The sequence below is a fragment of the Penicillium waksmanii genome (genome assembly GCF_028829765.1).
Source record: "Penicillium waksmanii strain IBT 27052 chromosome Unknown utg000005l:1.0-5232799.0:1.0-5237142.0, whole genome shotgun sequence".
In the NCBI taxonomy this organism is placed as follows: domain Eukaryota; kingdom Fungi; phylum Ascomycota; class Eurotiomycetes; order Eurotiales; family Aspergillaceae; genus Penicillium; species Penicillium waksmanii.
In genome coordinates, this window is record NW_026643252.1 from 445,315 (window position 1) to 460,487 (window position 15,173).

The window sequence follows — 15,173 nt, forward strand, 5'->3', positions numbered from 1 at the left end:
TCGCCCAGCCCTCAACCTTGTCACATCGTGTCGCGCATATTCTCAGATCCTCGCTCGACATCTTGATAGCTCACCGATTGCCGGAGACGTGCCAATGGTGACCGATACGTTGGATACCGATGCGAAACCCGCTGATATCCTCAATGGCGACGTGACTCTGCCTGCTGGTTGGGCGGAAGGTTCATTAGACCCGGAGTCGGATCAAGAGGTGCCTGTCGACGCGGATGAGCTCAAAGATGCGTTGGGGCGCCCGCCACCAGTTCACAGCGACTATCTCCCACTTCCCTGGAAAGGACGTCTTGGATATGTAAGCTATCAGATTCAGCAGACGTCTGGCTCGTGCCTCATTCCCATATTAATGTATTAAGGCCTGTTTGAACACCTACCTGCGCTACTCCACCCCATCCGTCTTTTGTTCGCGAACATGTCGCATTGCGTCGATTCTCGAAAATAGACACCCTCTCCAAGACCTTGAGCAACCCCCACATCCAACAAAGAATCGCCCAGATCGAGATCAGCCCGCGGATGTCGCACGCGGCCAGGCCTTCGTCGAGTCGCTCGGGTTGGCAAATGCAGGCGACCTGGTAAAGCTTATCCGATGGAATGATAAGTATGGCATCAAGTTCATGCGACTTAGCAGTGAGATGTTCCCATTTGCTAGTCACAAGGAATATGGCTACAAATTGGCTCCTTTTGCCTCCGACGTCCTGGCTGAGGCAGGAAGAGTTGTAGGAGAGCTTGGCCACCGGGTGTCCGTTCATCCTGGTCAGTTCACGCAACTAGGCTCTCCCAAACGGGAGGTGGTGGAAAGCTCCTATCGTGACTTGGAATACCACTCGGAGATGCTGCAACTGCTCAAACTTCCTCCTCAGCAAGATCGTGATGCCATCATGATCCTACACATGGGAGGAGTCTTCGGTGACAAGGCTGCTACTCTGGACCGGTTCCGAGATAATTATGCTGTCTTGTCAGAGGATATCAAGAAACGACTCGTTCTCGAGAACGATGATGTCAGCTGGACTGTGCATGATCTATTACCCATATGCGAGGAGTTAAACATCCCCCTCGTCCTCGACTACCATCACCATAATATTCTTTTCGATCCGACTGAGGTCCGAGAGGGCACGCAAGACATCATTCCTCTTTACGAACGCATAGCTGCCACATGGTCGCGCAAGAACATTACGCAGAAAATGCATTATTCAGAGCAAACCGCTCCCGCCATTACACCCCGACAGCGCCGCAAGCACAGCGATCGAGTGGCCACCCTGCCCCCCTGCATTCCCACCATGGACCTAATGATTGAGGCCAAAGACAAAGAACAGGCCGTTTTTGAACTGATGCGAACATTCAAACTCCCCGGTCACAACCTTTTCAATGACCTGATTCCCTACACACGGACAGACGAGAACAGGCCTTTCAAGCCCCCTCGCAAGTCTAAAAAGAATGGCGGATTCGTTGACCTAGAAGGCTCCGTACCACCGCCCGGACCATCCCCGACGAGGAAGTCGGGATGGGAGGTCCAGAAGGGAGGGTCTTTTGGCCTCGCGGCATGGAGGAATGGCTTCGACCCGCCAAGAAAGTCGTCAAGCCCAAGGCTACATCCAGTCCAGCAAAAAAAATCAAGGCCGAGCCCGCTGATACAAATGGCTCAGTAGGAACGCCAGTGAAGAAACCAGCTCGTGCTCCCAAACGAACCCCAACCAAGTCCCGGACCAAACGCAAAGCGGAAGAGATAGAATCTAGCCCGGAGTCCGAACTAAGTGGTTTGTCGGTGGATCAGGAGACGGTTAGTACAAAGACCACAACGTCTACGTCTCGGAAGAGCAGTCGGGCGAAGAAAGTCAACTATACGGAAGAATCTACGTAATTGATCTTCCGGATATTGTATAATCATGAATCTTGTACGATATATTGCTATAGATACCAAAAACACTTCAATTGCGAACGACCTCATGATGTAACTTGATGAATGAACGAATCTTTTTGTTCTATACTCCAGGGCTAGTATCAAGCATTATCCTGTATTTTGAAACTTGAACCCGGCGGTCCCTTGGAACTGGTAGGGGTAGGAGTATAGTCCTATTACCTAGTGGTAAGTACCACCATCTTCTTTTACTTGTGATGGATATATATCATCAAGGGCTCCACCAGTGATATTATCGATCACACGAGGGAATAATGTCAAAATGTACTAGTACCAGGAGAATAGTTGCCAGTGATAGTGTCATGAGCCCGGATATCTTACATTAAAATGCCGAGAACACCGAGTCATGTGTGTGAGACCAAGACTTGGCCAGCCCTGTGAGGCTGGCGTCATAGTAACAGGGACCAGGACCTGATCCACTCCCGCAGCCGCGACGTTTCAACTCCCCCTCCACCAATATTCTTTGCTCTTGCGACTGACAACTTCTCTCTATCGTCAGGGTAAGTACAACTTTGGGAAGTAGGGCATTGTATCAGAGAATACTGAGCTGACCCCATCCTTTCTTTGTCGCAGATTATCCTTACACAATCAGTCAATAAGACTGCCCACACCTACTAAACCATCAACCAACCGTCTGAGGACGACTCGAGATCCTGGCTCCTAAACGTTTTCGCTGGCCAACATTCCCCTCTAAGCCATACCTATTCAAACGCCTCCCCCAAACCGGCTTCCAACCTACATTGCGATCTCTCTTCCGCCGCGACGCCAGACCCGACAAGCTATCAACATTCCTCCGCGTCCTAGTCGGTCCGCTTCGGACTCGTCGAGCACAGAACCATCTGTGGAACCTTCGACACGAAGTCCTCCCCGCACTCCGACACCGAGCACAGTCCCGAATCTACCGTGCAATTGTCAAACGTCAAGCGCGACTTGCCGCACGCAACCGTAGATTTGGCGGCGGTTTCATTGCCTATCTTCTTGGGCCTCGGCGACGGCTGCGGGGCGGGAGACTTGGTCTTGGTATCTGGGCGCACCCTCTTGCAAGACGTTCGAGAGCGATCAAGGGTCCGACAGAAGGACCAAACGAAGCTGTGAGAAGCCCGATGGCACAGTCTGGGCTGTCCTCGACATGGGGTCAAGGAAGTGGTGATGGAACTGCCCCCGGTGGCCGTCGCAAGAAGGCCTACGAGTGGTTGAAGGCTGCCAACGAATTAGGTCAGGCGTATACCTCGCGATGGACCAGTCAGAGAAGTGACACCCAGGAAGATTATTACCACACTCCTGGTGCTTTCCCTGATGTGGAGATTGCTCGATCCGGCGATGAGGAAATGGTGCTATTCCCAAGCTACGGACGACGACTCCCAGAAAAGAAAGCCAATGATACTAAGATGCGCCCGCGACGAGACTCGTGGTCCGAAACGATTGACGACTATCGGGGTGTCTCTGAAGATAGCAGCGACCGTCTTGGCGATGGCTGGCCCAACCCCGATCTTGAAAATGCCATGGTGGACGTTGATGTGCGTGGCTGGATCTACGCACCAAACCGAGGCCCCATGAACCGAAAGCATCGCTTGATGGTCAAGCTGGCTCGGACTTTGAGTGGCATCCCCACCCCCACGGGCACGGCCAACGAAGATGGTCCCGATCCGATGCCCGCGAAAGGCGAGGATGAGTACGTGGACAAGCAAATGAAGACTCTAGTCGATACAGCAGAACGAGATGCCGATCAGGCATGGAAGAGTTCCAAGACCGAGCGGGCTAAAGACGGTCTCAAAGAAGCTGCGCAGCTGACCAAAGATGAGATTTCCATGGCAAATGCTCATTTAATGGAAAGACTTCGCCCTTTCTTAACAAACCCCGTTGCCGGTATGTCGGTCACGATATTCTTCTTCAACAATGATCAGAGCGAATCTCGTAATATTATGACTGATGAGTCCGGTCACTTCAATGTGCGGGCTCCTTTGCCATTCGTACCAACTCATGTTCGAGTGCTCGCGTCTGAAGATCTATCAGCTGCAAAGCCGATTCAGATTATTGAACCTTCCGGTATCAGCATGATCAGTGACATTGATGATACGGTGAAGCACTCTGCGATTGCAAGTGGTGCAAAGGAGATGTTCCGAAACACTTTCGTTCGTGAGTTGGCTGAACTCCAGGTTGGCGGAGTCAGCGAATGGTATACCCAAGTTGCTAAACGTGGTGTGGAAATGCATTACGTATCTAACGCTCCATGGCAATTATACCCTCTGCTTGAGAGATACTTCAAAATGGCCGGACTACCTCCAGGATCCTTCCACCTCAAGCAATACTCTGGCATGCTACAGGGTATTTTTGAGCCCACAGCCGAGAGAAAACGGGGTTCGCTTGAACAGCTTCTACGGGATTTCCCTGATCGCAAGTTCATTCTCGTCGGCGACAGCGGAGAAGCCGATCTGGAGGTCTACACTGATATTGTTCTGGCAAACCGTGGTCGAATTATGGGAATCTTTATCCGCGACGTGACCACCCCAAAGGACAAGCCATTCTTTGATAAAGCCACCGAGCACCTTGAAACGGGGCCGGGTCGAAGTCGCAGCACTCCACAACTTGTGGACCATTCGGATTCTGCTACGAGGAAACCTGCCCTGCCTCCGCGGCGAAAATTTGAGAAACCATTCACCCCGGAAACGGATTCGAAAAGCCTGGATACTGGGGACTTGATTGATCTGCGAGACGAAGAAGAGCCTAAGACGCAGACTCCCACTGCTAATACATCTGGCAAACCGCGTCTCCCTCCCACTAAGCCTTCAAAACCGTCCACGCTGCGCACATCATCTGGGGCCACCGACACCCTCGAGCCCCTGGCAGGAGTTTCAAGAACACCATCTCAAGAAGCGATTCGCCGCAAGCCAGTTCCTCCCCTGCCGCCCCGGCGGACCTCGACAGCCAGGACGGATTCTTTGATCGATTTAGACCCGTCCCCACCCATATCTCGCACTCAAACCGAACCATTTACAGATGGGAGTAAGCAGGGACCGTCGGCTTCATCTCGCAGCAAAGCACCACCACCCGTGCCACCTCCCCGACGAACGAATACTGCATCGTCATCAACAACAACCGGTAGCTCTACACCTACGAACACGGGCTCATCGCGGCCTACAACAGCTGCAAAGCCATCGTACCCCATGGCGGCAGCGCAGGCCACTCTACAGTATGCCACCGAACGCCTCAACCTGTCATCCGCAGCGCCAAACCCTGGATTACGATCGACGGCATCGAACCAGTCACTGGGAAGGACAAACACCAACACTACCACCGACTCAGGAATGCCACCTGCGCCACTGCCCAACAAACGCGAAGAACTGTGGCGACGTCGCTGGGAGCGAGCGAGCGAGATACTCGAGGATCAAGGTGTTGTACTGGGTAGCTGGCGCATTGGAAGTGACGCACAGCCTGTTTGTATGTGGCTGATAGAGGAACAGCTGAAACAGGGGCAAAAGAAACGCGATAACTAAAGAAGACCTGGGGAATTTTGAGCCCTTGTCAATAGGCGCTGGACGCTGTGTCTCGGCAGTAATGGCCTGGCCTGCCAGTGCTGGGATTGAGTCATTGTACATATGCATATAACATATAAAGGATCTATATCCCATTTCATTCAAGGTTGATGGCGCGTTTCGCAGAGTTGAAGAAAGAGGGAAACAATTGGTAAGAAGGCATTGTAGATATCTGGTCTGACAGGGTATCGCTCACGCGTGCCATTACAGGCTATCACAGTATTACCTCAGGATCATGTAGAAAGCAACCCTGGGAATTACGTACTTCGTCCTCCGTACTTGAATAGCATGTTTATTCCTAAATTTAGAATGACAACCTCGGTCGACGATAGAGCTGGGCATGTCGATCGCGCGGTGGGTCGCGTTGGTGGCTGCAAGGTGACGATGACAATTCTGCGGCATTCTATTCGTGCAGAGGCCAAATCCCTGAAATATGGGCCCATCTTTCTTAGACTGATTCTGGGGTGGCATTGCAACGTGAATTAGGGACCTCGGCCGTTGAGCTTGGGCAACTCTGAGTAAGGAGTACGAGTAGTCGTACACATCTCTGGAGTCTGTGGTCTCTCAAATTATTTGCAGCAGGGTAATTATGGTGTAGCTAAGTAGCTTATCACTGAAAGGAAAAGGAAAGGGGTATTATGATCATACTGTACTTACTACTGCAGCTGGCCTGCTGATTATGCAACACCTCGGTTCACGCGCAAGTTTTACACCTCGGCTGAACATCGTGTGGACTGTCATTGGTCCATGAAATCCGGGGAACTCATGCTATTTACTAACCCCCCCCCCCATTCCTCATTCCCGTCTGTTTCCGTCCCACTTGAGTCCTTCACTATTCCTCTCCACCCCCCCAGAGAACACCCTTCACGATGCCTGAAGTCCTCACCCGCGCTGAGGTCGCAAAGCACAACACCGAGGACTCCCTCTGGTGCATCATCGACCACCGCGTCTATGATCTCACCGATTTTGTCGACGCCCACCCGGGCGGCAGCGTCGTACTCGCACAGGTTGGCGGCCAGGATGCCACCGTCGATTTTTACAACTTGCACCGACAAGAGGTTCTAGAAAAGTACCGCGATCAGCTCTGCATTGGTACCCTGGAGGGCGAGAAATCGGAGGTTATCGAACCCAAGGCCGGTGACCTGAGCCTCGTCCCCTATGCCGAGCCGTTGTGGTTGCGTCCCCATTTCAAGAGTCCTTATTTCAAGGAAAGCCATCGCCGTCTGCAGAAGGCGATTCGCGAATTTACCGATTTACATGTCACTCCTGAAGCACAAGAGAAGGAGAGGGACGGTACCTACATCAGCCAAGAGCTGATTAACAAGATGGCCGGCAACGGCGTGCTGGCTATGCGGCTGGGCCCGGGCAAGCACCTCCACGGACTGAACTTGCTGAATGGTGCCGTCGATGGTAAGGAGTTTGACTACCTCCACGACATGATCGTCACTCAGGAGTTGGTTCGTGCCAATGCACGTGGCTTCCAAGATGGCAATATGGCAGGCATGGCGATCAGTTTGTCTGCCGTGAAGGAATGGCTCCGCAATCCTGCGTTGAAGGAACAAGTTACGGCCGAAGTCTTGTCTGGACAAAAGAAGATGTGTCTTGCCATCACCGAGGCTTTCGCTGGTAGCGATGTTGCTGGTCTCAAGACCACGGCCGTGAAGACGCCGGATGGCAAACACTATATTGTCAACGGTACCAAGTGAGTGCTATTTTCCTACTGAATTTATCTGTCCCTTTAACTAACAGATCGAAACCAAGAAAATGGATCACAAATGGCATGTTCGCCGATTACTTCGTGACAGGCTGTAAGACCGAGAAGGGATTCTCGGTCCTTTTGATCCCCCGCGGCGAGGGCATTGAAACAAAGCAAATCAAGACCTCTTATTCGACCGCCGCCGCGACAGCCTACGTGACATACGAGAATGTCAAGGTCCCCGTCGGTAACCTGCTGGGCGAAGAGCACAAGGGATTCATCGTGATTATGAGCAACTTCAACCACGAGCGATTCATGATGGTAGCCGCCGTGGTCCGCATGTCCATGACTATCGTCGAGGAGTGTCTGAAATGGTGCAACCAACGCATTGTCTTCGGAAAGAAGCTCTCTGAACAACCCGCCATCCGCCAAAAGCTCGCCCGCATGATCTCACTTACCGAGTCCTGCCAGGCCTGGCTCGAGTCTGTCGCCTACCAGATGTGCAACATGTCTTACGCAGAGCAGTCGGCGCACCTGGGTGGACCGATCGGTCTGCTCAAGTCCCACGCTACTCGATCCGCACAGGAGATTGCCGATCACTCTATAAACATCTTTGGTGGACGTGGCTTAACCCAGACTGGTATGGGTAAGGTTATTGAGATGTTCCACCGCACGTATAAGTTTGACGCTATTCTTGGTGGTACTGAGGAGATTTTAGCCGATTTGGGAGTACGACAGGCGATGAAGAAATTCCCCAAGGCGATGTTGTAGAGATCGATCCATATAAATTTGTTAGCAGTGTATACCATTCAATTAATGCAATCTACTATGATTCATGCATCGATGGGGAGGGCAGTTAAGTGTGCCCGCATTGGGGTATTGTAACAAGATGAAATTCATGTTGGCAGAAAAGAATATCTGAGACGACTAGTAAATCCTGTACTGACCAAGAAAGTGGCATGATCAATACAAGTCCGAGTGGGTTCAAACAATCTATGCTAATACATAACTACTGAGCAGAGCCTCAATCTGCCTTGGGCATCAACTGCATTACGTCAGCCAATTTATTGCATCACCATCAGCGCCTCAACGTCGTCTGTAATTACTTCTTCTCTCCTGCACCTTACATTCGTGCACATCCAGAAAACTAAGAAACCACGCAGTCAATATGACAAGAACAGAAACACTGGACCCTGAACGCGTCCTCGACCTAGCGACCAAAGCTCTTGGCGAGGGGCAGCCGAGTCTCAAAACACCCTATGAAGCCGTCGCGCTGATCGGACATACCTGTATGGTGGCAGTGGGCTTCAGGTTGGTGGGACTCGGAGAAGACCACAATCTAGGTGAATACCTTCTGCTTTCTCGAAATTGAGAGCTTCATCGCTAACAGCATCAGCATCATCTACAGACAGCCCCGCCCTCCCCGCAGAATGGAACACTAACGATACATTTGCCTTCCGATACGCGCACGAGCAATCATCCATGCAATACCTGCTCAAAGTGAGCAGACTGGGTGGCAACGTCGTTATAAATGCGCTGGCTTTAGGCGATGATCGCACCAGTTCCTTCGACCTCCCAGTGAAAGACTATATCTCCGGATCTGCAGTTCCATTGCCCGCCACAGAGAACATCGCCGGTGCCCTGCAGGATGTATTCATCTCCTCTGCGCGACTAAATGATCTGATCGGATTATTCAAAATCAATGTGATTCAAAAATTGGCGCCGGGACTATACAAGGAAGGATACGAGGATACCAACCGCCACATTCGGCCAGAGGCAGAACCACGACATGATCCCCTCCGCGAAGACTTCCCACAACCCGCACGTCCATACCCATTCAATGATCCCCTAGCTGCAGGACCGCGCATGCCAAACCCACCGGACTTTGCCCCACCCGGATTCGAGGATGAATTTGAGATCCACCGGCCCCCTCGTGGATACCCTCAAGGTCTAGGCGGAGGAAGAAGTCCCTACAATATCGGAGACAGAGATCTATACCCCGCTGGAATGGCTCCCCACGATCCTCTCCGGGGGGTCCATGGGCCCTGGCTTTGGGGGTGGGGGTGGTATGCATCCCACCTTTGATGACCCTCTCTTTGGTGGCCCCGGTGGTGGCAGTGGAGTGTATGATCCTCGTGCTCCGCCGGGTGCGAGATATGACCCCGTTGGCCCTGGCGATCCTCCCATGGGCCAACCAAGGGCCACGAGGGCCGCTTGGTCGAGGTGGACCTGGTGGAGGCTTCGGGGGAGGCTTCGGGGGATTTGGAGGAGGGTTTGGAGGAGGCGACATCATTTAAGCTTTCTTGGACTACCGGCATGACGTGAAATGAAATGATCCATGATGATGATTGATATGAATGATAACTGTATTTCGTGTATTAATGAAACAATGTGTAGAATTAAGTAAATATTATTAATGAGACCTTCCAACTTGAAGTTCCTCCCCCCCATGCTTTTCCGACCCTGGGAAATGATTTACTTGGCGAAAGCACTCTCGGTCTCCAACCAAGTCCCAAAGTCCTTCAAGCCGGGATGAATCTTGCGGACTTCCTCTACATTAGCCCCGAACCCTTCATCATGGAACCATCTGAACATATACCCGAAGTCCTTCACCATATACATGAACCCCGAGACCAGGAACTGGAACGTAGTGGGAACAGAGGACTTCCCAGTCTTTTCCTTGAATATCTTCTCGAATTGGGTGTATGTAAGTTCATCCCCAGCAAGCGATATCTCCTGACCCTTGTATTTCTCAGGATTCAAGAAGACCTCCGCAGCCACAGCGCCAATATCATTAACTCCGATCATTTGCAGGGGAGAGCCCTTCAACGACATCCTGAAAGACGTTGCAAAGACCTTTCCCAAGAAATTCGGCTCAAGGTTTTCATAAAATGCAACCGGTCGTAAAATCGTCCAGGCCATGCCTTCATTTTGGGTCTTTTCAATCAGGTGTTTCTCGATGTTGTGCTTGCTGATGAAATGCGGGACGTCGGTCGGGTTATTGATTGATTTAGAGCCACCGCGATCGGCAGAGCTGTATACAAAGTGTTTCACGCCATGCTTGAGAGCCTCGTCAACGAGATTCTTGCCCTGGGATTCTTCAGATGAAGTATTTCCGATTGCGAGCTGCAAGTATCCTTATGATTAGCATTATTATTCGCAGAAAGATCCGTCGGGGATTATTTACCTGAACACTGAATACACTCGTTATCGGCTTAGGGCTCAGACTCTGTGCCTTCTTGAAGAGCTCAGCGGGATGATCCAGGTCTCCCTGAACGATAGTAATATCGGGATACTTCTGGATCAATTTCTGTGCAGATGGAGACTGAGTGTTGCGAGTCACAGCAAGGATCTGATAAGGAGCATTCTTCAGAACAAGGTTCTGTATTAGGGAGCTTCCCTGTTTACCAGTGGCGCCTGTGATCAATATGCTGGACATTGTGTATGTGTAGAAGTGCTGTTGTTATTGGGGAAGTGATTCAATGGCAAGGAAGTGATTGCCTTGGAAACTGATTGAGGAAGTATACTCTGGTCATGCCGTGCAACCTAGGGATTTAAATAATCTTTTTGTCTACTAGATATTGTCAGCGTCGGAGATTCGCATCAAAGCTGACAAAATTCTTCATTCGCAGGCCGAGCCCGATAACTTGCTGCTCGGCCGATGATGACTGAGCTCGGGGTCGAGATTAACGCCGGCTGACATGCAGGTGAACACAACCCTCAAATCATAGACTGCGGGGAATCTGGGCATAAGCACTATTATTCGAAATAATTACAAAGTATCGAAGGCGATAGGACATAATTGTCCGGGGAATTTGAAATGCCTTATCTTTTCCGGATTTAAAGTAGCAACAACTATGCTGCTGCTTGGAAAAGGTATCGGGTTGATGGATTTAAGTTGGTCTAATATAAGCCGAAAATGTGTGTCATTTATTTCAGGGCCTTTGAGCTTTTCGATGGGATGACTGGTACAAGATCCCCATCTTTTATGACTTATGCGGAAAGTCCCTCGACCTTCTCGATCTCATCTCTGCTCAAGCACCATTTGTTCTGAAGAGCGGTGTCCAAGCTCATTTGAATAACATCCTTGGACCACCACTCGCCCCAGCTAGTCAGCATGATTTGTTCAGGGTCTTCAGGGAAGTCATTGACAGTCCAGGCACGGAGAAGGTTCTGAGCGCCTATAATACGAGAACGAATGTCAGCAGATTCCATTACATTGATTGTCGAGCTGGGCATTCTTACCTTCGGGGACGGTTTTGGCATCGGGCATGCTCATAGTCAATCCCAATTCCTTTCCAGCAAGCTTTGTGTCGGGGATCAGACCAGGGGAGACAGCCACAACTCTGCACTCGGGTAGTGCACGACGCCAATAGTGCGCACCCAACAGTTGAACGAACTTGGAGGCACTGTATACAACCCTCTGGTCTGCCCCAGAGTTTGCCTTAAGATCAACATCCAGGGTGTCTGAGAAAATTTGAATAAGTATTATTACTCCAAGTCAATGGTTTTTGCAAGTGCAGAAAATACTCACTTGGGTCTTGGTTCCGGACGTTGCGGATCGCTCCCGATGATACCACGACGATGCGCGACTTGCAAGCAGCGAGGGTCTCACGAAGCTGATGGAGCAGATAATGCTGGGCTTTTCGTAGAGAATGGAAAGTCAGTTATACTTCTCTGACCCTTTTGTTGCGCTGGTTTAACTTACACAGGTGGTTCACGACATAGGCGGTGCACCACTGCGAACCATGAGGGCCTGGTCCTTCGGCACTAGCAACCATGCCTGCACAGAGGAACAGTAGATCCAGCTTGTTAGGACCTAACTTGGTGAGAGCATTCTGTGCGAATAGCTGAACACTGCGCAGATCGGTAAGATCAAGAGGCACCAGGGAGATGGTGTGCTTGGAGGTATCAAATTTGACCTCATTGAATGCGGCTTGAGTTCTCTCAATGTCTCGAGCACCGATGATAAAGTTGTAAGGTTCGGATTTCTCGAGTAACTGTTTAATTACTTCGAATCCCTATTTTGATTGTCAGCCAAGCTCCCATGTTGTGATTTGGAAGCGGGATTGCGATATACCAGGCCCGAAGAAGTGCCCGTGGCGATCACGTTCTTTGCTGTGGCAGACATTTTGGCTGATAGCAATGATATAATGATTTACGGCGAAGATATAAGATATTTTCGAATCAAGTCAAATGGTGTTTATAAATTGTTTGTTTTGCGGTGAAAGATGAACTGAAATGCCCCTCCTCCTGCTGACAAATCTTATTATTCTTGCTGTGTTGACGTCATGTTCCAGGATCAGCCTGATGGAGGTTATAGACGTATACAAGTAGGTCAGGGTGTTGATAGTAGCATTTGTCAAGAGATAGCCAGGTAATTAGTTAATAAATTAGTGGTTCAAGCTAAAGATCATATTGGTCTGTTCAATTAGAAGTGATAGTACTATACTACGAGTAGTTGTCGTGTAGGAATATACAACATGGTGAAAGTAATAAGGACGTGTCACAAACTTGAAGAGGGAATTTTTAGCAACCTGCCAGTGGTTGGAAGGTTTATACCTCAGATTAGCTTGTATAATTCTGTTAAGAAGAAGGTTCACTCCTACTAGTACCGGTATGGTTCAAGATACTAAATAGTAGAAAGAAGTATACAGAAGCCGCAGTGTAAATACTAGTACCGGGCGATAAGTAATATTTAAATTCCTTAGACTACCCAGTTGAGGAAGACTACGGTGTAAATATCATATCTACATACTTTGCTAAAGCAATGGTTATAACTATAGTACTAGTATAGTACTATGTACTGTGGCTGTGCTGAGCTTCCCGTGGCTGACTGTGGCGCCCCATCGAACTCACCTCCAAACCTGAAGTGAACTGAACCTGAGAACCTCCCGCGCTTTCTCCCTTTCTTCTCGTGTTCTCCCCTTCAGCCCCCTCATCCCTTGAGTCGCTCTTGGGATTCTTACATTTGTCGAATTGCTTCGAGTTGACTTTGATCCCATCTTCATTACCCCTTCCGCCCCTCCTCGCTGCGCGAAAAATCCGTGTTCTTTTCTCACGAGACCGCCCCTCCCTCCCCAGCTGGCCCCTCCCTCCTATTTCCGCCAGCTGTTGCCACCATGGACAACAACATGGAGATCGATACCGCGAGATCGCCTGAGCCACACCACCTCTCCCCGACGAGCGATCCGGGCTCCATACCGACTCTGGATGGCTGGATCGAGAGCTTGATGACGTGCAAGCAATTAGCGGAGGAGGATGTGCGGCGGCTGTGTGATCGGGTGCGTTGCCTCGCTGCATGATCTCGACAATTCTGAATTGTTAATTTACACCTTTTACACAGGCCAGAGAAGTATTGCAAGAAGAATCCAACGTCCAGCCAGTGGTATGTTTTGTTATCGTCGCCGTCGCCGCCATGGCCGTCCCCCCGCCGCTCGGTCGGGTCGGGTTGGTCCTCAACAACTAACCCTTTCTTCCAACAGAAATGCCCGGTGACAGTTTGCGGCGATATACACGGCCAGTTCCACGATCTAATGGAACTCTTCCGCATCGGCGGCCCCAACCCTGACACAAACTACCTTTTCATGGGTGAGTGCTGATCCATCCCTCGGTCGGAGGTGGGGGTGCAAGAGGTGTTTTGGGTCGACAAATCTCTAACTACCGATTTTCTCGCCTCACAGGTGATTATGTCGACCGAGGATACTATTCAGTCGAGACAGTAACCCTACTGGTCTCTCTGAAAATCCGTTACCCCCAGCGTATTACCATCCTTCGTGGAAACCACGAATCCCGCCAGATTACCCAGGTCTACGGCTTCTACGACGAGTGCCTCCGGAAATACGGCAATGCCAACGTGTGGAAATATTTCACCGACCTCTTCGACTACCTTCCCCTCACTGCTCTCATTGAAAACCAGATCTTCTGTCTGCACGGTGGGCTGAGCCCGTCCATTGATACCCTCGACAACATCCGATCCCTGGACCGTATTCAAGAAGTTCCCCACGAGGGACCTATGTGCGATCTGCTCTGGAGTGATCCGGATGATCGCTGCGGTTGGGGAATCTCTCCTCGCGGTGCGGGGTACACATTTGGACAGGACATTTCGGAAGCGTTCAACCACAACAACGGCTTGACTCTGGTTGCACGAGCACACCAACTGGTGATGGAGGGATATAACTGGTCGCAGGATCGAAACGTGGTCACCATTTTCTCAGGTATGATTGCCTCTCAGTGGATTCTGTTTTTGTTGAGAATGGCAAAATCTGACTTGACCCTCTAGCACCCAATTACTGTTACCGTTGCGGTAACCAGGCTGCTATTATGGAGATCGATGAGCATTTGAAGTACACATTGTGAGTTTTGCCCTGCATTCACCCTCCTGTCCACATTTACAGGTCGTTGGATCTGGATCTGGATCTGGACCTGGACCCGCCCGGACCTTGCTAATACAATCATCACCACTCATAGTCTACAATTTGACCCCTGCCCCCGAGCGGGCGAACCGATGGTATCGAGGCGCACACCCGACTACTTCCTGTGATAGATTTCATTTTTGTCCTTCAGAAGGTTACGGGGCTGGCGGAAGAAGGGGGCTGCATACGAACGGGGCTCTCGCCTACTTAATTCTGTATGGTTCGATGCCTTGCCGTCTGTTGATACCAATCATGAAAATAAAAGACCCTTTTGCGAGATTATCATTTTTTTTCTTGCACCACGACTTTGTAGGAGGGAGTGGAGGGCCTCGGAAACACTATATCAGCAGAGAGGTCAACGCAGCTGAGCAGGGCTAGCTGTGATTTGGCCATGAACGCTCACAGCAAGAATATTGTTAATTAGACGAGCAATTTGATAGTCGCATTTCATGGAACAAGAAGACTTGGTTTCTATAGATGAGGTAGAACTTAGAAGTCCAGTGCCTATGCTCCGAGTCTGAGGTCTTTGGGCGGTGCAAAATAGTAGCTTACCGAATCGTCAAAAGTGACGAAGTGACTGATAAGTAGATGTCATGCCAATG

At 50.5% G+C, this 15,173-nt stretch overlaps 6 protein-coding genes across 6 annotated transcripts; 4 read left to right on the plus strand and 2 right to left on the minus strand.

The window, feature by feature from the left end:
* Window positions 1-94: 94 nt before the first annotated feature.
* N7481_005078 (uncharacterized protein) lies at window positions 95-5,421 on the plus strand (the record flags this gene model as incomplete). Its single annotated transcript, XM_057264297.1, has 5 exons — window positions 95-307; window positions 369-1,520; window positions 1,580-1,866; window positions 2,329-2,427; window positions 2,697-5,421. 5 exons carry the CDS (start codon window positions 95-97, stop codon window positions 5,419-5,421), a joined length of 4,476 nt encoding a protein of 1,491 aa, XP_057122017.1.
* A 908-nt stretch (window positions 5,422-6,329) lies between these two features.
* On the plus strand, window positions 6,330-7,927 carry N7481_005079 (acyl-CoA dehydrogenase family protein; the record flags this gene model as incomplete). The annotated part of the gene is made up of 2 exons (XM_057264298.1): window positions 6,330-7,162; window positions 7,222-7,927. 2 exons carry the CDS (start codon window positions 6,330-6,332, stop codon window positions 7,925-7,927), a joined length of 1,539 nt encoding a protein of 512 aa, XP_057122018.1.
* Window positions 7,928-8,324: 397 nt separating this feature from the next.
* On the plus strand, window positions 8,325-9,241 carry N7481_005080 (proteasome inhibitor PI31 family protein; the record flags this gene model as incomplete). Its single annotated transcript, XM_057264299.1, has 2 exons — window positions 8,325-8,499; window positions 8,553-9,241. The coding sequence occupies 2 exons, from the start codon at window positions 8,325-8,327 to the stop codon at window positions 9,239-9,241; spliced, it is 864 nt and encodes a 287-aa protein (XP_057122019.1).
* Window positions 9,242-9,631: 390 nt separating this feature from the next.
* Window positions 9,632-10,595, minus strand: N7481_005081 (uncharacterized protein; the record flags this gene model as incomplete). The annotated part of the gene is made up of 2 exons (XM_057264300.1): window positions 9,632-10,282; window positions 10,344-10,595. The coding sequence occupies 2 exons, from the start codon at window positions 10,593-10,595 to the stop codon at window positions 9,632-9,634; spliced, it is 903 nt and encodes a 300-aa protein (XP_057122020.1).
* A 554-nt stretch (window positions 10,596-11,149) lies between these two features.
* N7481_005082 (uncharacterized protein) lies at window positions 11,150-12,287 on the minus strand (the record flags this gene model as incomplete). Its single annotated transcript, XM_057264301.1, has 5 exons — window positions 11,150-11,337; window positions 11,402-11,623; window positions 11,691-11,798; window positions 11,865-12,177; window positions 12,237-12,287. 5 exons carry the CDS (start codon window positions 12,285-12,287, stop codon window positions 11,150-11,152), a joined length of 882 nt encoding a protein of 293 aa, XP_057122021.1.
* A 991-nt stretch (window positions 12,288-13,278) lies between these two features.
* Window positions 13,279-14,699, plus strand: N7481_005083 (serine/threonine-protein phosphatase PP2A catalytic subunit; the record flags this gene model as incomplete). Its single annotated transcript, XM_057264302.1, has 4 exons — window positions 13,279-13,440; window positions 13,503-13,596; window positions 14,439-14,511; window positions 14,627-14,699. The coding sequence occupies 4 exons, from the start codon at window positions 13,279-13,281 to the stop codon at window positions 14,697-14,699; spliced, it is 402 nt and encodes a 133-aa protein (XP_057122022.1).
* Between the last annotated feature and the right edge of the window lie 474 nt (window positions 14,700-15,173).